Below are 24,690 nucleotides of genomic sequence, written 5' to 3'. Positions count from 1 at the left end.
GATAGATAGATAGATAGATAGATAGATAGATAGATAGATAGATAGATAGTACACACAGATGATAGGTAGATGGATGGATGGATGGATGGATGGATGGACGGACGGACGGACAGACAGACAGATAGTACACACAGATGATAGGTAGATGGATGGATGGATGGATAGATAGATAGATAGATAGATAGATGAATAGATTTGCATTCATGTCCTTTCTCTCTCCTCTGGGGAGCACTTACCCTCAAGTACAAACAGTGCCTGCCTACCTGAAGGTGATGGCATAAGAGTCGGTCCCCTCCCGCTTCCGGATGAGGAAGGCTCCATCTCGGGGAATCCGCATCAACATGTCCTCTGCTTCCCCCCTGCTCAGCCTGTCATAGTACCACCTGTATCCAAAAGAGGAAAACAAGCTGGGAGAGCCCTCCAAGACTGAGAGACGGCAGGAGACAGAATACCAGCATACAGGGACAGCTGGGGCTGATCGGGGAAACAGCCATAAAAACCATGCTGGGACTTCCCTGACCATACGCACCTCCAAAGACTGCTATTCCTACTGAATTTTTGCTTTATTTTACTGCAGCACTGAGGGTTAATCTAAGGTCACATGCACACCAGGCAAGCACCCTCCCACTGAGCTACAGTCTTATTTTTTTTGTTTGTTTTGTTTTTCATTTTTGAGACAGATCTTGCTAGATTTTTTTTTTCAGACATGCTCTATAACCCTGGCTGGCTTTGAACTTACGATCTGCCTGCAGCTCATCCTCCTAAATAGCTGGGATTATAGGACTAAGCCCCCATGACTGGAAGAAAGTTTTTTATAAAGATCCCAGGAATATGAGGATGTCTATGTGAAATTCAAGAGAGTCTCTTCTCTGCCTGCCTGCCCAGCCCCAAAGGTTGGAGAGCTACAGCAGTATGTCTCAGAACATCTGGGGCAGGGGAACATCTGGGGCAGGGAACTCGGGTAAGGTTCAGAAAGATTTGGCTTACTAGAGATACAAAATAACAAGTTTAGAAAGGCAACTGTTATGAAAACAGGAACTGGTAATAGTAATCACAATCATAATAATAACAATAATAATAATGTCACTATAAATTATTCAGCTTCCTCCAAAGCAAAAATGTTAGATCCACCTGCTCAATGATTACCCTGACATTTCTGGAATGTGTTGACCTCTTTTGGCAGGGGTGGCCTGGAACTCTCCTTAGCGGATAAAAGAGGGAAAGGCCCTCGTCCTTGTGATTACTATTCGTGATTACTACTGTGATTGCTATACTGTGATTCCTTTGATCACAGAGGAAGCTTTGACAAGCACAGACACAGCAGACCCAAACTGGCCTCTGAGATCAAAGCCCCAGACCTCAGGACACTGAAAGAGAAGAAAGGGAGGAAGAAACCATAGAGAGAAAAGAACAGTCGAAGCTGGAAGGAAAAAAAATGAAAAAAGAAAAAAAGAAAACAAAAAAATCTAGGTGGCACACACCTTTAATTCCAGCACTCCCCTCAGGAGGCAGAGGCAGGCGGATCCCAGAATCTGAAACCAGCCTGGTCTACAGAGTGAGTTCTAGGATAGCCAGGGATATACAGGGAAACCCTGTCTCGAAAAACCAAAACAAAATGGTGGGAACTGGAGAGATAGCTAAGTGGTTAGAGCACTAATGGCACTTATGATCCAGGTACTGTTCTAGCACCCACATGGTGGCTTCTAAGTTCCTATAATTCCAGTTCCAGGGGATCTGACACCCTCTTCTGGCCTCTGTGGGCATCATAAACACAGAGTGCACATATATACATGTAGGCAAAGCCACTCATATTCATATTTTTTTAAACTTAAAAAGAGTGCTCTTGTCCAGTTCCCAGGATCCATGACAGACAGCTCACAACTGTCTTTAACTTTAGCCCTAGGGGATGCAACTCCCTTTTCTGTCTTCCATCAGTACCTGCACTCACACGTACATACCATACATAGACCTACACACACACACTAAAATTATTAAATAACAAGCAAGAGAGAAGAGAGAGAGATTGGGACAAAATCTGACAGGTAGGAATAGTTCACATAGAATTCTAAGAACCCACATTGTCAAAGGGAAGGAGCTCCTGGAAATGAGAACCCCATATAGGTTGTCACACCCCGTGAGCATGACCCATGTGGTCGTCTAACTCCCACCCAGTCCTAGGACCTACGGCTTGGATTCATGTGGGTTGGGGTTGGGCACCGGGTCTGTGAGCCGCAGTTCGAACTCTGCACAGCGTAGGTGTGCCTCACGGTAGTGCTGGATGAGGGCGTAGATGCTGTTGAACGTGAGGTTGTCAGTCAGGTAGTACTTCATGACCCCATTCTCCATGGTAGACCGGATCCGGCAGTGCTGCACCCGGCCAGACCGCCTGTTGGCAATAGAGACAGGGATGTCCCATGAGAGCCAGGCAGGACAGCAGCCTGACCACACCACGTCCCACCCACCAGCCTCGGAGGAAGGGGTGTTACCAGAAGGACAGTGTGTAGTCGTTGGGGAAGGTCTCGCTCTCCCGCACCAGGAAGGTGCCGTCCTTGGCCCCCGTCTCGGCACAGTACTCTTGCAACAGCTTCTCGGCGCTGGTCCTCCTCTCCACCTTCTTGTGGAACCATTTCTCTCCAAAATGCAGCTCCGTGGGGGGAGTGTCCTGAACCACAAGGAGCCAAGAGGGCTTATTACTTACAGTTCCCTCTGCCCTCTCCTGACAACTCACTGATGGCCATTTCCAGGAGTCCTAAGGTAGGGGTTCAGGAGTCCCCAGTACCAGAAGCCTGAACTCACCCTGGGCTGTACTCAAGAAAAAGCCCGAAGATGGACAGCAGCTAGAGGGAACACGCAGCACAGGGCAAGGGGTGGGTCCGTCACACCTCCCACCCACACCCGAGGATTGCTCGCCCTGGACAAACGGCCAGTCAGACCCCATAGAAAGCAGGAAAGAATCTTACTGGTTAAGCACTAGGGCCAGCTAGCCAATCAGGAAGAGCTAGTTAATTAAAGCTTTGCTACCCAAAGCGGATTTCTCCTTAGGGCCAAAAACGCTCATGCCAGCCCAGATGTGAGAAGCCACGCACTAAGTCTCTAGGTGGGGACTCTCCAAGGACAAGACCAGAAGGCAGAGGGCGGGCAGGTCTCCACCTACCTGGACAGGCTCCTCCTCCACCGCCTGTTCAAAATCGTCACTGAAGGACAGCTTGGCGTCAGCAATGGCACAGTAGTGGCGAGTCCATTTCTAGAGAGCCAGGCTGACATTAGTCTCCCCCAAAGTCTCAGCCCTATTGACCGTGGGGACCTGTGGGATATCACCCCAGCATTCACTGGGGCTGCCCCGGCCCCCACCCCCCACCCCCGCGCCAGTTTTCACATTTATATGATTTTTACAAGATCTGCTTTTGAAACATCTCCTTCTGGATCCTTGGTATTGTTCGGGACTATGAGAGTGGGTGTTTCCACGAGCAGCTGAGAGCGGATACAGACTTTCTGCTGCATTGACAGTCTGCAGCAGAGCACGCAACCTCACGAGTAGCTTTTCCTCATTCATCCGGCATTTAGCTTTTCCTCATTCACCCAGTATTTTCCTCAGTACTGGGGACTGACCTCAGGGCCATGTGCATGTTAGGCAAGGGCTCTGCCACTGAGCTACGTCCCCAACCTGTCACCTGCTTTGTAAGCCTTTTTGGTTCTTTTCAGCCAATTGACCTAACAGTATGTCCTTATTTCACTAATCTTTTAAAGTATATACATATATATATATATATATATATATATATATATATATATAGTGTGTTAGTGTGTGTATTATATACATTATATATTATTAATATATAATATGCCATTATATATTAATATATTACATATTGTATATCATATATCACATTATAGCATGTTATATGTTATGTGTTATATGTTATGTGATTATGTGATTATATTATATATTATATAAATTAATAGGTGTGCTAGGCATAGTGGTGCATGCCTTTAATCCCAGTACTCCAGAGGCAGAGGCAGGTGGATTTCTATAAGTTCAGTGCCAGCCAGTGCTACATAGTGAGATTCTGTCTCAAAAAAATTTTTTTCAATAAGTATCGTTATGACATTTTCACACATATATATCCCATTGTACTTGACTGGGTTCGTCCCCCTATCACCTCTTTCATAATCCTTCCTCTCTGCGCTTCTCTCATTCCCCACAAATAGTTCTCTTCAACCTTTACACCACTCATATATATGACACGCATACAAATTTAAATGTTTATAATTGCATCCACATTTATATGTAATAAGTACATCTCACATATATGTGTATGTGTAGATGTATATTTGAAAGGGTGTGTGCATGTATGTGTGTCTGTGTGTGTGTGGTGTGTGTGGTGTGTGTGTGCATGTGCACATGAGTGCAGTGTCCATAGAGGCCAGAAGAGGGCGTCAGATACCCTGAAGCTGGAACTATAGATGGTTTTGAGCCACCCACGTGGGTGCTGGGCACCAAACTCAGATACTCTGGAAGAGCAGCAACTGCCTCTCAGACATCTCTCCAGCCCCCAGGTATTTAAGTATTCTTAAAGATACAGAGTCCACATTATGAAGTAAAGCACCAATATTCCTACTTATCTTTTCACATCCTGGTCTTCACATGTAAATGCTATTCTTAGAGGCTGAATCAGACTCCACTGTGTGTGCGTGTGTGTGTGTGTGTGTGACATTTGGTTGAGATTTATTTAAATTTTACCTATTTTGTATTTATTGAACACTAGAACAGAGAGACCTTTGGATAACTCAAGTGAATATGAGAGTCAGGAGGTATAAGAGAAGCAGTGAAGCTGGAAAGACTTTATTCCACCACAAATAATAATATCAATAATAATATAAATAATAATAGGAAGAAGGAGGAGGAAGAAGATGATGATGGTGGTGGTGATGATGATGATGGTGATAGGAAGGAGGAGACAGTGATAATGACAAGGATTACCTAGGATGGGCCCAATCCCAGATTGGAAGGCCGCAGCAAGTTGCCTGCTAATAAATGTTGCTAATACCTATCAGCAAGTTGACTACTAATACATGTGACAGGAAAAGGACATCAGTGGATGCTATAGCTTAATTTAACACCTGTTCCTATTAGGATTATGCATTACAGGGTTGCTTGTCGGCTGATAGGGCTTTGGGAATGACCCACGCCATGAAGTGTTTAATCCATTCATGGATAAGTTCATAAGTAAATAGACTGTTGGCAGCTGGCCTGGCTGAAGGAGATGAGGCCGTGCCTCTGAAGGGCTGACCTCTTATCTCTTATCTTCTCTGCCTCTCATCCACCATGAGGTGAGTGAGCCTCTTGGCTTGTTCACACAGTTCCCTGTCGGGATGTCACAGTTCTCTGCCTCACTGTGAACTAACACAGAAGCAACAGAGCCAAGAGGTCACAGACCGAACCCTCCAAAGGGTTCTTCTAACACAGCAGACAAGGCGTGACGCAGAAAGAGGATCCACAAGGTACTGACAGTGTCGCGGCACTGTGGGTGCCCTGGATGTTGAAGTTTATAACAAATGTTCCTATTCAGGAAAAGATTCTGCAAGGTCAAGGGAGGGCAAAGGGTAAGGAGCCCTCAGCTGTGGTGCATCATGGGAGAATTATGAATCTAGGTCTATGACATTAGTCTGTGTATAAGTACATATTGAGCCAGGCAGTGGTGGCGCACACCTTTAATCCTAGCACTTGGGAGGCAGAGGCAGGCAGATCGCTGAGTTTGAGGCCAGCCTGGTCTACAGAGTGAGTTCCAGGACAGCCAGGGCTACACAGAGAAACCCTGTCTGGAAAAACCAAAAAAAAAAAAAAAAAAAGTACATATCGTATAGAATATGAAGTTATTTGCAAACATTGTAATCCCATAAAAAGACAAGTCACATGGGTCCAAATGGGACAAAGGCAGAGATAGTGCCAGGCTTTATGGTGGAAGCTTAGGACAGCTGAGAGCCAAGTACCCAAAGCTCTGAGAGGGGAGGAGGGATCCAGACTCACCTGGTCGATGGAGTCCCACATGTACAGCTCGCCCTGGGTCTTGTGTTCATCTTTCTTGTCCTCCACATTGACGTCGACATCACCCCGGGGGCCCAGCTTCTTATGCTGAAAGGGAAAAAGTTCACATAGCCCTCCTCACTCAAGACCCAAGTTCAGAGTCTTTAAAGCAACAAGAATTCACCCACCGTCAGCCACCCAGCATGCCCTGCTCTCTCCACCTCCACCTTTGCCGGCTTGTCATGCCCTATGATCTCAGCTCTGTGCTTGGAGACCTCTCCTCCCTCAGAGGCATCCTCCTTGCCTCTCCGTCTTTAGGCCATCCCTGCCTCCTTTCTAGCTGGAGACCCGCTTCTGTTTCCTTATTCTCTGGGAGCTTGTGCTTTTGCGGGAGGTGGGGACTGAGCGAAAGGGAGGAGATGTGACTGTCGCTTATAGGTTAATAAGCTGTAGTATTTCCCCATCTAATCTCCCAGGTCCCTTCCTCCATGCTAAATTCTAACTCTCACTTCTTGGGGACCCATGGAAACCCCAGTGAAAATCCCTGCCCTATAGATAGAGTAAGACAGTAGGATCCTAACTCCCCAAATCACTATGGGATCCAAAGCCCAAAGCTCCCATAACGTTCTACCTCACTGGAGAAATATAAAGCTGCACATGCTCTATTTCACTATTTATCTGGTCTTTTTTATCCTAACAGTACAAGTATGCCAATGTTGATGTCCCCAAAGACAGATAAAAATCACGTGTCACCTCCATAGAACAAGAATTCCACGGTCACTCAAACCCTGCTAAGCAGCTATCCACATCCCACATAGTCTGAGAGATCCCGAGGGCAGGAATGGGGGCTGAACCACTGGAACCCCAACACTCACACAAGACCAACTCACAGACCCACGAATGGACAACTACGGGTTCCGTTTGCTTCATTTTTGAAGACAGAGTCTCACGAGGACAGAGTCTTCAGCCAAGGCTGATTGGAACTCACCCTCCTCCTAAGTTAGAACTGGTAGTATGAGCTAACCATTCTACCCATACCCACCCAGAACTGTTCCTACCAAGGTTAACTATGTAACTAGATCCTATAGTATCCCCGTTACCAGAGGGGCACAGAGGTACCCAGAGGTTCAATGATCAACATCTTGCCAAGGTCAGAGAGATGGTAAGGAAGATGGGACCTGGAGTCTGGCACCAGACCTCTGACATGTACCCTTGATGATGACCGCCACCCCTGGTAGACAGCAGCCCCCCACACACACACATACCTTGATAATGATCTTCTCACGGAGCTGGCTGGGTGAGGGCAACTGGTCAGCGCTGGCCTCCGTGGGCTTCGTCAACAGCAGGTCCCCCAACACTTCCTTGAACACCTTGGCCATGTGACGCTGCTGCTCTACACTGCAGTGTTCCTCGATGGACAAGATCACGGGGAAGCTGCAGGGGGCACAGGACAGAGTCAGCAGCTGGGGGACAGGAAGCAGGAGCCTTCCATAATGGTCTCTACTGGTCAGAAAACACCCATTTCTCAGGCCCTGGGGCAGTAGGTAATTGGGATCTCCAAAACATGATCCCAAACGAGCCCCCTCTCTTTATAAATCCACTGTAGCGGTGTCTTTTCATCATGACAGGAGGCTAACAAAGACTGAGTAGGCACTGACCATCTATGGGAACACAGTGTCCCTTGGGGATTCATTGGATGACAGAAGAAGGAATGCCCAAGGAGGGGCTTAGGTTACATGGAAAAGGATGGATGGGCGTCCTGTAGTCTGACTAAAAGGCTTCCTGAGGAGAAAAGGTGCTTGCAGCATCACTGTCTCAGCCCAGCCCCCACACTCGATCCCAGGAACTCAGGCAGGAATCGCCTCAGAAACATCTGGTCCTGTTTGCTGAATGCTGATTATGCTTGGCACTAAGCACTCAGCACACCTCATGTCATTTAGTCTCACGACCCTGTGAGGTCCATAAAATCAACACCATGGCTGTTAAGATGTGGGGATCACAGCAAAGAACCACAAAAGCTGACCATTCACAGAACAGGACATAGGAATGTTATTGGAGTATGTTTTTGTTTTAATCCCAGGTGTGGGACATGGGACTGATTCAGCTTATCCACAGCAGCTGACTCTGATTTGTCTCATGCTATGCCAGGGACGTGATCCTGCCAGCTGAAGATAGTTTACATTTGGAATTCTGGGGACTCTTGAGAGGGTATTTAAAAAGGCCAGAACCCTGAGAGAAGCAGAGATGGAAGCTGGTTGCTACAGTTTGTCAGTGGTCATGAGCAAGGAGATAGGAAAAAGAAATTGGATATCCTGCCGACAAAGATTGAACCTGCCCCAAAGAACTCAACACCCATAATCAGCAGGAAATAACAAGATCAATGCTCCCTTACCCCCTCTAACCTCCTTTCTCTCCTACCTGGTATTGGGGGGTTGGGAGGGTTTGGGGTGGAGAAGGGTAGTAGGAAAAAAGAACCCAGTAAAGTAGCCAGAAGTCTGGTTACACTGGACTCAAATTGGAAGAATGCATCTAGAACTCATGGGTTCTAGTCCAAAGAGATGGCTGAGCAGTAAAGAGTTCATCATACTGCTTTCAGAGGCCCTCAGTTCAGTTCCCGGCACTGACCTCAGGTAGCTCAGAGCCACCTATAACTCCAGCTGCAGGAGAGCCAATGCCTCTGGCCTACGCTACCACCTGCACTCATGTGCACACACCCACACAAACACACATAATTAAAATAATAAACATAATTTCTAAGGGCCATTATCATTTCTTAAGGACACAAGGGCTACCTGGCAATCACTAGTCAAATGGAGCCCAAGTTCCCCAGGGTTTGGGAGAAGTGGGCAGTGTGTATATGCATGTGTGTATGTGTGTATCTGTGTCTGTCTGTCCGTGTGCCCAGTCCTAGCAGCCTTCCCCTTACAGGCCCACCTTTAGGAAACCAGCCACTGACCTGGAGGTAACAAAGGCGTGGTCCCGGATGGCCTGAACAACGTCATCAAACTTGATCTTGGTGGTCCGTGTCCAGCCGTGGTAGATTATGGGTTTTCCATCAGGCCCGTCCCAGCAGTCCACTAAGTGGAAAACACAGATCCTTGGCATCAGCCACCAGCAAGGACAGCCATCAAGAGTGAACAGGTATACAAGACACATGTTGGGCTGAGGCCATGAGGTTAGACCCTGGTACCCACACCAGCTCTGTTCCCAAGGCAGACCCAGGTTCACCCACACATCCATGCTTGCAGAACATAACACACGCCGGGCAGTGGTGGTGCATGCCTTTAATCCCAGCACTTGGGAGGTAGAGGCAGGCGGATTTCTGAGTTCGAGGCCAGCCTGGTCTACAGAATGAGTTCCAGGACAACCAGGGCTACACAGAGAAACCCTGTCTCAGAAAAAAAACAAACAAACAAACAAAAAGAACATAACACACTTCCTGAGAAACTCCTAGTGAGCCATTTGTCATAAAATATTCAAAACAGGTTTCATTTTCTTGTGTCAGCTGTTCAAGGCTCCCCTCTTTTGCCGGTAGAAACAAACAGAGCGAAGAGACAGATTTCTTTTTTAAAGGTTCGGTAAATTATTCAAATAGAAACAAGACTGTGGGGGATGGTAACAATCCTGAGGATACCAAAGCTGGTGACTTCTGACTTCATGTTTTCACAGCCTTTTTCCAGAGGGAAAAGCATAAACCCAGGAATCCCATGGGCAACTGCAACTAAACTCTGGCACAGAATGAGCAGGTTTGAAACACTTTGAGGTGCCGTCGATGGTTTGGGCCACTTTCTCAACCACATACATGGCTATGGCTTAGAAAAGTGTCATCCAGCTTGGTTCCTGGAGTAGCATCATTGAGGCTGTGTCCTTGAAAGGGACCGTGGGACCCCAGCCTCTTCCTTGCCCTCTCCCAGTTTCTACCTTATGGTAGAAGTGTTTGCTCTACTGCATTTTCTTGCCATGGCCTGTTGTCAAGGGCCCAAAGCAATGCTCCCAACCCAAGATACAGAACAACATACCTGCCATTAAAAGCTCATCACCTCAGTTGTGTTGCAGTGATAGGGCGCTAACTAATCCAGACACATAAGAGCTTTGGTGATAGAATGAAGCTGGGAAGGAAAGAGCCAAAGATGGGCTGGGGAGATAGTTCAAGGGATATAATATTTACTCTGGAAGCATGAGGGCGAGAGTTCAAATCCCAGAACCCATGGGCAAGTGGAGACAAGGGATACATGAGTCAAGCTGACTAGCTAGACTAGAGCTACAGGTTCACTGAGAGACCCTTTCTTAAAAATAAAGTGATTGAGGAAAACGACTGCTGTCAACCTCTGGTATTATGCACATGGTAATATACACACATGTAAACACATATATTCATGTGTGTGTGTACACACACATGTACACTTGCACACAAAAGAGCCAAAGAGGTGGGGAGAAAAGGCAGACAAAAGCAAGGCTTTACCACCTCCCCAGCCACACACTGTCCCTGACTGTCCCTTTCATGCTTGTTCTCAGAGCCTCACCTAGGTCATGCTAACTGGTATGTGTCTGTGTTCCTCTTACCAGAAAGTGACTCTTGTTGCTGACCCCCTGGTTCCCATTGCATCAAGACAATTTCTAGGTGTACCAACCTATTCCACAGCCAGATGTCACTTTTGCTTGGGGACAGTTATGTTCTAGGAAAAAATCCTTAGTCACCTTCCTCCCTAGAGTTACTCCCCATGGGGACTTCTCAGCCTGTCTCCCTTCCCATCTCTCTCACTAGTACTGAAGTCTTTCACACACGTGCGTGCACACACACACACACACAGAGTAAAATAAAAGCAACATCGAGCAAACACTGAGCATCATAGCTTTGCTTATTGCGTGATCCTGGCCAAGACAGAAAACTCACACTCAATGCAGCGGCAACCAGCACGCAGACAGCGGATATACGCTTCCGTGGAGGACTCACTACGCAGCTGGTCCCCAGTGAGGTACCTGAGGGACAGAACGAGCCAAGTCAGGGAGGCAATCCTGTTATAGTTCATGCTTGGAGACCATCTGAGCCCAAGATCTTCTGCTCTAGAAACAGCCAGGCTAAGGTCTGGGCTACACAAATGCCATCCTGAGGCCTTAGGTTCAGAACCACCAATAAGATGTGCACAATAGTTACCTAAGCAATCTGAATGCAATGAAGACAGTATGGTCCTTTTGGTGACCTGGGCTGAGGGTGTCAGGAGCAAAGAAGAAGCAGAGCGTGTGCTAATGACCCCCCTGGAGTCTGAGGCCAGCGTAGGCAGGTTCAGCAAGTCCAGGTAGAATTTATGGTGCCATGAACCTAGTCAGCAAAACTGCCATAAAATAGGTGGGGTTTTTTCCCCCTTAAACACGCAGTAGTCATGTTTCTGGATCTGGCTTATTTCACTCAACATAATGATTTATGGCTCCATCCATTTTCTTGCAAATGCCGTGACTTCTCATTTCCTCCCCAGCTTTGCAAAGCTCTGTCGTGATGTATGTGTTACATATGTATGCGTTACGTAGGGATTACATTTTCTTTATCCTTTCCTCTGTTAGAACATTTATTGATTAGGTTATTTAAGAGAGCTTTTGATGTCTCGAAAAACAAATTACTGTCGCCTTGCCTTCTCTTCAGACCACCGTCCCCCTCAGGACGTTCCTCAGCTGTCTCTAGGCTTGGAGAATCCACTGTCCTAAGATATGAACTCAAGACGTACCACCTTCCCATTCCCCTGGAAAAGATGTCACCTCCCCAAATACCTAGAGGATGACACACTAGGGGTCTTGCTCATGCCCCATTTGAAAGAGCACTTTGCGGCCTAGGAGTCAAACCCTTATCCTAAAAGGCTGACTGAACACTGAGGCCAGGAGGCAGCATCCCTGATCACTCCCTTGAGCCACCCTACTCATTTGTCATCAGCATAGCTACCTAAAGAAGTGGATGAGTGCATGTCACTCTCTGGGTGAAGTGTCCAGAGGTTCCCTGCGACTCTGTGACTTACAAGCCTCTGTCTAGGCTGGCCCTCTAGCCTGCTGCTACCCTCCCAGACTCTTCACTCCAGCCTTAAAAATGCCTCCCAGCTGTTCCCACCCCAGGGCCTTAGCACATGCTCCTCTCAGCATGAAACCCTCCTTCTCACCCTGCTCCCTGTTCAGCTGCCAGCTGATGCCCGGGGCTGACATACACTGGAAACCTTCAGTCTCCAAGCACCCAGAACTGAGGCACCGCTGCCGCCTCATTCACTGAGAAGTCTGCACATCTCATAGGCAGAGAGCCAGGTCCGTGTCAGATGTTCGACAAACACCAGCTCACTGGCTGAGTGAACATTTTGATGGCGTGCTGACCAAATCATAGGACGCCAGCTCTGCGAGCTTGCTTAAAAGGCCGTAGGTGATACATAACCAACCCAAAGCTGGCAGGAGAGAGCTGTGTTCCCCAACCCCTTCTCCCCACGCTCCCAACCCCTTCACAACCAGCTCTGTCGGAGCCAGCCTGGGTTCATCCGGAAACTCACGTGTTGTGCGAAGAGGAGATCCAGTAATGGGACAAGGGGTTGTTCATGTCCTGCATGTCCACTGCGTCATACTTCTCATCCCAGATGCTGTTCTCCCGTGAGAACAGATACGTGAGGAACTGAAACAGACACCAACATAGAGTCAGCGTGGCACGAGAGGCACGGAGTCTCCTTGTTCCTAGCTGGTGCCCACACAGCCAGGCGAGGTGGCTCTGACATCACCAGACATCAATTTCCTGAAGTTTCAGTACAAATGGCTCAGTTTGCAGCCATTCTTCAAGGAATGGTTTGTATCTTGGCCCAGGGAGTAGCCCTGTTGGAGTAGGTGTGGCCCTGTTGGAGTGGGTGTGGCCTTGTTGGAGTGGGTGTGGTCTTGTTGGAGTGGGTGTGGCCTTGTTGGAGTGGGTGTGTCGATGTGGGCATGGGCTTAACACCCTCACTCTAGCTGCCTGGAAGCCAGCATTCTGCTAGCAGCCTTCAGATGAAGATGTTGAACTCTCAGCTCCTCCTGCACCATGCCTGCCTGGATGCTGCCATGCTCCCACCTTGATGATAATGGACTGAACCTCTGAACCTGTAAGCCAGCCCCAATTAAATGTTGTCCTTATAAGAGTTGCCTTGGTCATGGTGTCTGTTCACAGCAGTAAAGCCCTAACGAAGACACTTCTCAACATAAGCACTTCATGGACCTACCCATCATTTCCCTATTTAACATGTATCCCCAAATGTCTCTGCTGCCAGAGCACTGGCTGCCCACATAGAAGCTTTATGTCATACCAGCGACTAAGCCTCTGTGAATCCAGCACAGCTTCAGAAGTCAGAGAACATTACAGATATAAGAACATCAAAGGATGGAAAGACACCAGGCCTAGGGGCTCAGGTCTGTCATCTGAGATGCCCAGGAAGATCAGAGTCAAGGCTTTCGTGGACTACTGTGAGTTCAGGTCCAGCCTGGACAAATTACTGAGAAGCTGCCTCAAAGCAAAATGAAAAGGAGGGCTGGAGATTATCTCAGTGGTAGAGTGCTTGGCTAATGCGTCCAAAGCCCTGGGTTCAAAAAATACTGGAGATAAAAGGGAAACAGAGAAAAAGAGACAGAGTTTCCTCTCTCAACTCCTGGCAGCTCTAAAAACTACATAAGAAATGTATTGGAGAGATGGCTTCATGAGTAAAGAAAACCACGAGAGCATGAGTTTGAACCCCAGGGCCTACACAAAAGATGCATGTGGTGGCACATGCTATAATCCCGTGTTCCTCTACTGTAATGTAAAGTAGAAGTGGGGAAAACCCCTGTGACCAACTGGGGGCGGGAAAGGGGAGACAAAATAAACAGTAAGAAATGAGTTTCATTGTTATAGGTCTGTGGTAGAGCACCTGCCTAGCATGCCGAAGGCCCTGGGTTCAGTTCCTACCAGGGCAGAAAACAAAGAGGCAGAGACGGGACCCAGGGACTTTCCCATCTACACACTCCTTGCATTTTAAAAAAATATTAATAATAAACCAGAAACACTAACTGGCTCAGAGGTACATTTTACCACCATAAATAGCCCCGCTGGGCAGGTGATAACCCAGGTCTCTTCTATCCCTCCTCTGCCACCTGTACAAAGAAGTGTCCTTTAGAAATGGCTTACACGACCAGAAAGCATTTGTCCTGTTTAGCTGGTTTCTCCCTGGTGGCGAACGCCCTCTAGTGGCGAAACAGGTAATCCCCACCCAGGCGAGACTCAGGAAAATGAAAGGCAGGAATAATTCCCACCCTGGGAAAACCACTCACTCTCTATGGAGTCAGTCCCTGGACACCTGGCAGTGACTCCTTCTGAGGGGAAGGGATGAAGGAAGTCCTCCTCCCGTGACAAGCCCTAGTCCACTCACCTCATCCACAAACAAGAAGGGTTCTGCGGTCTCTCTCATTGTGTCATCAATAAACTTGGTCATCCGCTCCCGGACTTTGTTCAGATCCTGAGCCCATAGTTCCTTAAAGATGTCAAAGACAACACAAAGTCACCAAAGGACAGGCAAAGTCCTTCTTGGGGACTAGTCAAAGACTGGACCATCAACCTAGTGTCAAATCTACTTGTCATTCAGATGCACACAAGCAAGGCTCACATTCCAGCATGGCCTTTACCAGGGGTGAGCAAATGCCTTCTGCTTGGGTCTCCTGCTGTCATCATTCAGCGGCCACTACAGTGTGAACTCAGCCACGGACCAAATACAGGAAAACGAGCATAGCTGTATCCCAATAAAACTTTATCGATAAAAGTAATGACAGTCCATGGTCTGCCAAGAACTCACGGCACCAGACCACAGATGTCAGTATGAAACAGCCAGGGACCATGGTGGGCTTGCCAGTGTTAACAGTTTGATTATGAAATGTCTCCATGGGTTCAACACATGTGTTTGAACACCTGGGTTTTCAGGTCATGGCATTTTCTGGAAAGGCTGTGGAACCTTCCGGAGGTAGGAGGCTTGCTAAGGTAAGTAGGTCACTGAGGGTGGACTTTGAGATTTTATAGTCCAGTCCCACTTCCTGTTCTCCACTTCCTGACTAGCAAGGCCATGTGACCACCCCTTCACTCCTGTCACCATGCTGTTCCCACAGGCTGCCATCTCTTCCCAATTAGGATGGGCTAAGCCCCTCCAAGTCTAAGCCAGAATGGAGCCTGCCCCATTGAAACTGCTTCTTCTGGTCACAGCAATGAGAAAAGGAACTATACAGCCAGCTTACTGGGGTGTCTCCCCTGGCTCAGCCCAGATGACAAGTTACATGTCTTCTTTGTACGTCCTCATCCATGAGAAGAGGGTCCCAAAAGTTATGCACTAAAAAGGTTTGGAAACAGGACCACATGGAGTCAGTTGTGGGCTGAGCGCAGTACTCTTCACAGCAGGAAGCCCCCAGTCCCTGGTAGTTTATTCTAACAGCCCCAGCCCTGTATGGTCCTCTAGCCTGCCCCACCCTGCAAGTCACATAATGTTACTGTCACACAGAGAAAAGGACACACAGATTTCAAGAGGATCCCAGGTCTCCAGAGCTCCTAAGAAGCAGGGTCAGTTTCCAAATCACTCAACTTGGGGAAAGGGGCTTAGATGGACACCTCACATCCCCTCTTCCAGGGGTCAGCCAGACAGAGCTACCCAGAGAGACAAATCCAGTTCTGCTAGCAGATTGGGCACAATGCAGAAATCTTTCCTTAATTAAAAGAGGCCGTAGCGTGCCATGGTTTGTTTTCCCGCTGCACACTCTGAAGCCCCAATTATCCACAGGCAACAAGATGAAAGATACCACAGACCCAATGCTGGCCAATGCCTTCTGGGTTTCAGACATTCTCCAGCATCAATCCTTGTGTCTAAGATGAACTTGTGGTTGGGTAGGAAGGGAAACGGGGTATGGGGGAGGATGTCAGAAAGAACAAAGACCCAAAGACAAACTGAAACAGGGTGGTGAGGCCCTACTTCAACTACACAGGACTGTGGTTAGCTAACAAGTCTCCCCAGACCACAGACACCAAAACAGCCAGGAGGCTGTGAGTTCCCCTGAATGGAGGGTTGTTATCAGCATGGAGCGTGGGGTTGGGGACTAGCCCTAGGTTCCTTCCTCAGCTGTGGAAGGTGGAGATGGGGGGAACCATGAACAAGAAAGTAACACCAAGTACAGGATGCTTGATGCAAACACCTTGGCTCGCCTGGGTGTCTCAAAGGGCCTGGACAGCCTTCTCTCCTTCCCCTGCAAAGTACACACTTTTATCAAAAGGCATGGGCACTTGCTAACAGAACTGGAGACTGTTCTCTGGCTGGGCAGAGACCAGGTTCTTCCTAAAGAAGTTTAGAATCCCAAGATGCTAGGGGTTCAAATGTGGGGTAGTAAGGTGGCCTAAGGTAAAGGTACCTGCCACCAAGCCCAACAACCTAAAATTTTATTGCTGAGACACTCGTGGTAGGAGGAGAGCTTCTAATAGCCCCAGCAAGCTGTCCTCAGACCGCCACACGCACACTGTGCCCAACAGAATTCACTGCCCACAGCGTTTAACATCCTCGGGTCTTAAGAGCTCAGGCTAAGCAAACAGAACCACTCCTCCATCACCTGCATCCTGTGTCTCATGCTGACAGGTGGTGGTACACACGACAGATATCAAAGTCCTTACTCGCCATTGTCCAACACACCAAGCCAGCTACGGCCACTGCCCAGCCTCGGGCTGTGTTGTCCAACACACCAAGCCAGCTATGGCCACTGCCCAGCCTCGGGCTGCTGACCTCATGGTAAAAGTGCCTCTATGCTATTATAGAATATTTTTTCTTCATCTATCTTTCCATATCTTTATGCTATGGTAAATCCCAAATATAGAGTGTGAAGTACAGAATGATTGTATCAGCTATTCAGGAAGCTGAGCCAGGAAGACTGCAAGTTCAAGGCCAGCCTGGGCTACAGAGGGAATTCAAAGCCAGCCTGGGCTACAGAGGGAGTTCAAGACCAGCCTTGTCTACAGAGGGAGTTCAATGCCAGTTTGAGCAACTTAGTAAAACATGTCTCAAAAACACATATCATAGGGAAAACATTTAACGACATCTGCTCACCAAACCCCAGCATGGCACCCAAGAATACACACACACACTGGGGTGGCCTTGTACCATCAGATAATGACATCCCAACAGGAAACTCCTGTGACTCTTCCTCCACACTGGGAGCCACCGTGGAGATTCAGGAGATATAGACCAGGGAGATTTACCTCTCATTCCCCAGAGGACCAGCAGGGTTGGTCAGTCTAGTTACCTCTTCCCATCCAGAAGGGATGGCCTCCCAGGAAGACACTCCTGGGGTGGCCCCAGGGGAGGAGCTGACCCTAGCCAGGTGAGGAACATCTTATTCAAGCCCTCAAGCATTTGGCCTGCTCTGGCAGAGTCCCCTGCCATTGCTTGCTTGTTGGAAGTGGCGACAAGATTCAGTGCGCCATGTTCTCCCGTTCCAGTCTGAACCCCCTTGATCTCCTTCAGCTGTCTTACTGCATAAAACTGACCAGCTCATAGAGACTGAAGCAGCAGGCACGGGACCTGCATGGGTCCACACCAGGTCCTTTGTGTAGATGTTATAGCTGTTCACTGGGTGATTTTGTGGAACTCCTAATAGTGGGAGCAGGTGTGTCTCTGATTCTTTTGCCTGCTCTTGGGACACTTTTCCTCCTATTGGGTTGTTTTGTCCAGCCTCGATATAAGGGCTTTTGCCTTGTCTTTTTGTATGTTTTTTGTCCTGTTTAGCTGCTGTCTCTTGGAGGCCTGCTCTTTTTCTGAAGAGGAAAGGGGTAGAAAGTAGATCTGGAGAAGGGGGAAAGTGGGGGGAGGGAGCTAGAAGCAGTGGAGGGGGAAAGAAACTGTAGTTGGAATGTATTGTATAAGAGAAGAATCTATTTTCAAGAAAGAAAGGAAGGAAGGAGGGAGGGGAGGGAAGGGGAGGGGAGGGGAGGGGAGGGGAGGGGAGGGGAGGGGAGGAGAGGGGAGGGAAGGGAAGGGAAAGGAAAGGCAGGGCAGGGCTAGAGAGATGGCTCAGCAGGTAAAAGCACTGACTGCTCTTCCAGAGGTCCTGAATTCAATTCCCGGCAACCACATGGTGGCTCACAACCAACTGTAATGGGATCCGATGCCTTTTAGTGTGTCTGAACACAGTGACAGTGTACTCACATACATAAAAGGAATAAATCTTTAAAAAGAAAAAAGAAAGAAAGAAGAAAAAGAAAGAAAGAAAGAAAGAAAGAAAGAAAGAAAGAAAGCAAGCAAAAGAGAGAGAGAAACTGGGAATTTGAGGAGGTCTGGTGATGTTGGACAGCGGTCTGAAGCCCCACCCACCCCACCTCAGGGACACCACAGCTGTTCTATGACAGCAGGCATCCAGGGGAGCTCTTTGTCCCTGATACCCCAATCTCACAATCCTCTCACCTGCTGTTCATGTAAAAGAAACCTCTGGAAGTCCTGCAGGTAGACAGCCGAGGCATCAGGCCGGTCTGTGTTCCTGCCCTCGGAGAAATGACACAGGGTGGTTAGAGAGAAGGACATTTGCTAGAAGAGATCCACCTCCACCCTGAACCCCAGCCCCACCCTGAACCCCAGCCCCACCATGCTGAGCCACTGACCCTCACAGTCGAGATATAAGAGGCTCAAAGAGGGACCCCAACCAAAGAGTCTTAGAGGCCCTGGGCAGCATTCAGGAGCTATAGGACATTTGGGGAGCACAGTAGAGTGTGGAATCCACAGACAGATGGCACCAGAAGACCAGAGCTGCAGGAGACAAAGAGGGACACATCCAGAAGAGAAGGAGTAGGGGTAGAGAGGAGGAAAGGAGGGTAAAGCAACAGGGGAAGAGAAACCTATTGGTTGTCACATCCCCTGAAGCTTCAAGAAGAAAGCCAGAGTTCACAGTCCTCCCTACAGAATCTTCTAGACGTTCCTCACAACACCCACATCCTACGGATTCTGTTCACTCGCTCATGCTGTCCTACAAACCTGGGGTCAGTAATTGCATACCGTACCCCTACCCCCACTCCCACCCGCCACCAGAGCTACAAGGACACCAGAGGCCCTGAACAACAGTGATGTGTCAGAGGTGTCTCACCCTAGGATGAACACAGAGGAGTCTTTCTTGAACTCGTCAAGTATCTGAAACGAGAATCAGGCAGATAATAAGAGCACTGGATAAATCAGCTCATACCAGTCAGATTCTTGTTTCTAAGTTATCAGTGGGCCGGAGAGACGGCTCAGCAGTCGGGGGCATCTGTTGCCCTTGTAGAAGATGTGGGTTCGGTTCTCGGAGCCCACATGGTAGCTCACAGCCATCTACAACTCCAGTTCCAGAGATCCAACACCCTCTTCTGGCCTCTGTGGGCACCAGGCACACACGTGGTGATACATGTATAGGCAGGCAAGATATTCATGTACATAAGATAAAATAAATCAAAAGAATAATAAAGGAAAAGTTACTTTAAAAAAAATCGAAGCAAGTGTCCTGGTTAGCTTTTTGCCAACTTGACACAAGCTAGAATCATTTAGGAAGACGGGCGTCGGTTGAGAAAATGCCTGTAGGCGAGTTGGTAGTGCATTTTCTTCATTAATAATTGATATAAGTGGGCCCAGCCTATTGAGAGTGGTGACACCCCTGAGCAGGTGGCCCTGGGTGTGCTGAGCAAGCCAGTAAGCAGCACCCCTCCATGGCTTCTGCTTCAGTTCCCGCCTCCAGGTTCCTGCCCTGCTTGGGTTCCTACCCGACCTCCCTCAGTGAGGGAATGAGGCCTGAGAGCTGCAAGATGAAATCTTACACAGATTTCACAGAGGAGGTTCACGAGTTCAAGCCTAACCCAGACTATACAGGGAGTCACTGACTCATAATAAATAAATAAACAAACAAACAAACAAACGGAACCAGAGAGATGCTCAGCAGGTAATGGCACTTGCTGTCAAATATTACAACCTGAGTTTGATTCCTGGGGCCCTCAGGGTGGAAGGAGAGAATGGACTCTCACGGTTGTCCTCTGATCTCTGCAGTCATGCCATGGTACACACCCCCTCCCATCCCATGCCCAACACAAAAGGAAGGAAGGAAGGAAGGAAGGAAGGAAGGAAGGAAGGAAGGAAGGAAGGAAGAAAGGTAGGTCATTTAAAGTGTTGTTTTTGTTGCTGTTGTTTTAAACAAAGTCTGGAGATACAAACTCAGGGACAACTGTTTACCTGGGTTTGATCCCCAGCACCTCACATACAACATGCACATGCAAACACACATATATCACAAACACCATACACACCACACACAACACACAGCATACAACACACACAGTATACATACCACATACACACACACTTATATACACCACACATACACGTACCACACACACCACACATACACATCACACACTACACGCACACACACCACATACACACACACACACATGCACACCACACACATACATAATATGCACACACACCACCACCACCACTAGAACCTGCCTGCAGTGTCTCTGTCACAGGCATCCAACTCCATGAGTGGTACCAGGCTGTCCCCACCACAGTAGACTGAGACCATAAGCCACGACTCAGTCCTGGAGGACAGCACAGCAGACCATTAATTTTAAAATGCCAAACCAAGAATGAGATGCCAACTCAGGCGCCATGTGGCATTCTGAACACCAGGGGGCGACCTAGGCGTGGCTGAATGTTTCCACAGGGTTCCACCTAGCACATTGCACGGAGAATAGGGAGTCCATAAACCTCAACTCAATCAGTATGTCCCTCCACCCTCCCAACTCCCTCTCTACCCACCCGCCCCCACCTTCTTCCATTCTCCCTCCCCTTCCTCTCCCTCTCTCCTCTCCCTAAAATGCACACAAGCATACACAAAAACACTTTTTATTTTAAAAAAAAAAGTTATAATAAAAAGTTTAGGTTGTGGCTAAGCATTGGGAAGGCTGAAGTAGGAGGAGAGTTTATCTGAGGCCAACCTGAGCCACATAGCAAGTTCTAAGACAGCCTAGGCCACATAGAAAGTTCTAAGGCAGCCTGGACCACATAGAAAGTTCTAAGACAGCCTGGACCACATAGAAAGTTCTATGGCAGCCTGGACCACATAGAAAGTTCTAAGGCAGCCTGGGCCACATAGAAAGTTCTAAGACACCCTGAGCTACATAGCAAGGTCACTTCAACATGAAAAAGTGAAAACTGAAATACATCTTGGATTGGGAACAAGACCAAGGTTGGTCATAGTGTCTTTACAACAGAAAGTGACTAAGAAGGGACTTTAAGTGAGGGTTAATATGGCATCCTAGTAGGAACATAAAAGACAGTGGCAAAGTGTATATGTTATGTATGTGTGATCATATATATATATGTGTGTGTGTGTGTGTATACATATATATATACGTATACATGGTAACATATTTTCTGTGTCACTCACTATACATTCCACGTGATCTGCCCTTTTATTTTGATTTTACAGGGTGTTACAGTTTAAGACAATTGCAGGAGTCTCAGAAGAGACTCGGAACTTTACAGCAGTCTTGGGGCTGAAAGATCACGGGGACTTTTGAAGTCAGACTGAATGCACTCGGCATGATGATGTGGCTACATGCCTATTTTGGCCCGGGAGTGGAATGTGTTGGTTTGAATAAAAATGGCCTCCAGAGGCTCACAGATTTGAGTGTTTGGTCCCCAGCTGAGTAACTGTTTGTAAGGATTAGGAGGTATGGTCCAGCACATACAAAGCCCTGGTCCCCTCCTGATCATGCCCAGGGTAACTCACTCTATAATCCCAGCACTCATGGGCAGGAGGAAAGAGGATTGGAAGTTCAAGGCCAGCTTTGTATAAAGTTTGAGGTCAGCCTGGACTACGGAAGATCCTATCTCAAAAATAAAGTCATAAAATCATAAAACTCAGAGATGGCTATGAATAACTTGCTGGATTCCCTTCCTGAGTGATCTAATAGCGTAGTGTTATACTGTGGGTTTTTTTTTTTTCATACACTCAGAGCTCTGATCAAATTTATGGCTACAGAATTCCCACCAGGGAGGTCAGCAAGTCCCAATCCCCTGACATGTCTCCTACAGGTCCACCATGGTTACATCCATTTGCCAGTCTCCTGAAGTCGTCCTCAGTCACTCCTGTGGGACAGCTAAACCCTTCCTGTGGGCTTCTCAGCTCTGCACCCGACTCAAGCACATGACAGCCGAGGGTTCTCTTACCGACTTCTGCTGCTCAAACATGAGTTTTTTATAGAAGAGATGGAACTGCTCAAAGCTGAGCTCGTCTTTCTGTGCGCCGATTTCCTGTAAGCATGGAAGACAAAGCTGAGCACACACAGCCAGTGTCCGCCATCACACCTCCACCCTCCACACAAAAACAGAATGGCTGGAGTCAACCTGAAGCCAGGGATTCCTTTGTCTCCTGCCTGGGAGAACATACAGGGTAGCTATCCTCGAACCCCAGGGAACCCCATGAGGGAAGAGTCTTGACCAGGTTTCTAAGAGCCACAGAGGACGACTATTCCTTTTTGGAGTGAGAGACACTTTTTATGGATTGCCAAATTCAGATATACTGATCAAGTACACACTCCCAATGTGTTAAGGCCAATGTATATGTATATGCATATGCATATGTATATGTACGGGTACGGGTACGGGTACGGGTACGGGTATAGATGAGTTCCAAGAGTCTCAGAAGAGACTTTGGACTTTACAGCAGTCTTGGGACTGAATGACCATGGAGACTTTTAAAGTCGGATTGAATGCATTTTGTATGATGATATAGCTACATGCCTATTTTGGCCAGGGAGTGGATCCCTATATAGATGTATATGTATATATGTATATGTGTATGTGCCTATGTATATACACATACATGTATGTATGTATGTATGCATGTATGTATGTATAAAGAGAGAACCACACGGGGATTAATAATAACATTTTCCTCTTCTCCCTCGCAGCCTCTCACGCCTGCTTTCTGTCTTAATGAGGGGAGCATGGGGGGATGGGCAGGCCCAAGGATGGCAGGGTCAGGATAAGCATGGGTCTGCTGTCCCGGGAGCTCACTAGTATTCAAAAGAATGAAATTATTCCCAGGGAATCCCACGAATGACGCTAACATGACTAGGTGAGCCTCCTATGGGGGCTCTGGATCACGTGTTCATTTCCTGACAGCATCTCTCTGTGGGAAAGAGGCACCTTCATCTCCTCCATCCAGCCTTGCACCCCTCCCCCCACATCCCATCATTCATAGGGCAGAGACTTTGCTGGCTGTCCCACCCACAGCTCAAGAACACAGCCAACTTCAGTGATGGGGGAAGAGAGGACAACAGTTAGGAAAATGAGCGGTTGGATCGAGAGGACAAAACCCAATGGCAGATGTCCCTGGAACCTTCTAGAAGGCATCTGCCACAGCAATTTACAAAGGACCCATGTGCTCCTGTTACTAAGGTAAACGGCAGCAGGAAGGTCCAGGAAATGCTGAAAGGCAGACTGGTTGAGACAGCTCTGCACAGATGTTCCAAGTCACACCGTCCAGCACCACAGTCTTCATTTGCTTCATCCTCAAAGTCCTCCAATGGTCACATGGTTCCGTTGGATGGACCAGGACTAATGTGCTCTGGAGGCACAGGAACCTGTTGGGTACCATTCCAGAACCCCAGGCCAGCATGGGTTCCTGAGAGAGGCACTAAGCAAGACTAAATTCATGTCCCCCAGATGAGCTGTGACACTTACCACCAGCTTGTCCTTGAGAAACTTGATGCCGCTCACTTTAAAGTTAACCAGGGGCAAGATGGCCTTCAGCTCCCGGAGGCTGATGCTGCAAAGAAGGAGATCTCGGTTTCATCAGCCTCAGGGGCTAGAGTGGGAGGCCTTGTACAACCCTACCAACATCCGCCTTGGCATCCCTCCATGAGAAAACCCACTAGAAACAAGACCCCTGGGGCCAGAGGAAAGAGGCAGCCTGATGGTGGAGGCTGGTCCCTACCCCTTAGCGATGGTGGTGGACATGGGTCACATGGGAGATGGCTCTGGAAGCAAGTGCTGTGGGAGACCCAATGTGGGTAGAACACTGTGAGCATCGGGCACCAGAAGAGTCTCGGAAATAAACTTACATGGTTTCAAAGCAAAGTGAGCCAGAGAGAAGCAGATGAAAGGGCAGATGGTACCTGTTATGTGCCAGGTAGGTGTCATCTGTCATTCTTCTCCACCCTATTCCCATCTATACACACACACACACACACACAGCACCAAGCCCCAGCCTCAGGGTTCAAAGTGTGTGGAGGCTACGGCTGGGCACAGAGTGGACAGTGGCAGCCTAGATCCTAACCAAATCCTACAATAATCATCAAGCCAGAACACCTGGTATCAGAATTTTTGCTCCTGAGCTTCTGGAAGCTTCTAGTGAAGAGGAAAGTTAAGAATCAAAAAGGAGATATTGGGAACAATAAAGGCAATGCTAATGGAACCCCATCAGGGTTGGGGCTCTGCTCCCTGAGGTCCAGCTACAGATTTCCCAGCTTGAAAAACCTCCTAAGGCAGCTCTTAGGGATGTCCCCACCTCCACAGAGGAAACTGAAGCTCAGAGGGCCCCGCTGTGTGAGCAATGTTAGATTGGACTCACTGCATCCCGGGTCATCCAGAACAATCACATCC

At 48.1% G+C, this 24,690-nt stretch overlaps 1 protein-coding gene across 1 annotated transcript in view; it reads right to left on the bottom strand.

Annotated features, from left to right (window-relative positions):
* Plcg2 (phospholipase C gamma 2) overlaps window positions 1-24,690 on the bottom strand; it is a 133,193-nt gene that overhangs the window by 40,834 nt on the left and 67,669 nt on the right. The window contains exons 6-19 of the mRNA XM_028752518.1: window positions 23,770-23,854; window positions 22,252-22,335; window positions 19,139-19,182; window positions 18,466-18,538; window positions 14,416-14,517; window positions 12,544-12,662; window positions 10,920-11,005; window positions 8,982-9,102; window positions 7,291-7,459; window positions 6,029-6,133; window positions 3,155-3,244; window positions 2,487-2,662; window positions 2,186-2,386; window positions 264-383 (exon numbers count right to left, since the gene is read on the bottom strand). Of these exons, the coding sequence (XP_028608351.1) occupies window positions 264-383; window positions 2,186-2,386; window positions 2,487-2,662; window positions 3,155-3,244; window positions 6,029-6,133; window positions 7,291-7,459; window positions 8,982-9,102; window positions 10,920-11,005; window positions 12,544-12,662; window positions 14,416-14,517; window positions 18,466-18,538; window positions 19,139-19,182; window positions 22,252-22,335; window positions 23,770-23,854 (1,575 nt within the window). The remainder of the gene's footprint in view (window positions 1-263; window positions 384-2,185; window positions 2,387-2,486; window positions 2,663-3,154; window positions 3,245-6,028; window positions 6,134-7,290; window positions 7,460-8,981; window positions 9,103-10,919; window positions 11,006-12,543; window positions 12,663-14,415; window positions 14,518-18,465; window positions 18,539-19,138; window positions 19,183-22,251; window positions 22,336-23,769; window positions 23,855-24,690) is intronic.

The sequence above is a fragment of the Grammomys surdaster genome, unplaced genomic scaffold, assembly GCF_004785775.1.
Source record: "Grammomys surdaster isolate TR1022 unplaced genomic scaffold, NIH_TR_1.0 128, whole genome shotgun sequence".
Classification (NCBI taxonomy): domain Eukaryota; kingdom Metazoa; phylum Chordata; class Mammalia; order Rodentia; family Muridae; genus Grammomys; species Grammomys surdaster.
This window is presented reverse-complemented; position numbering and strand designations above follow the sequence as displayed.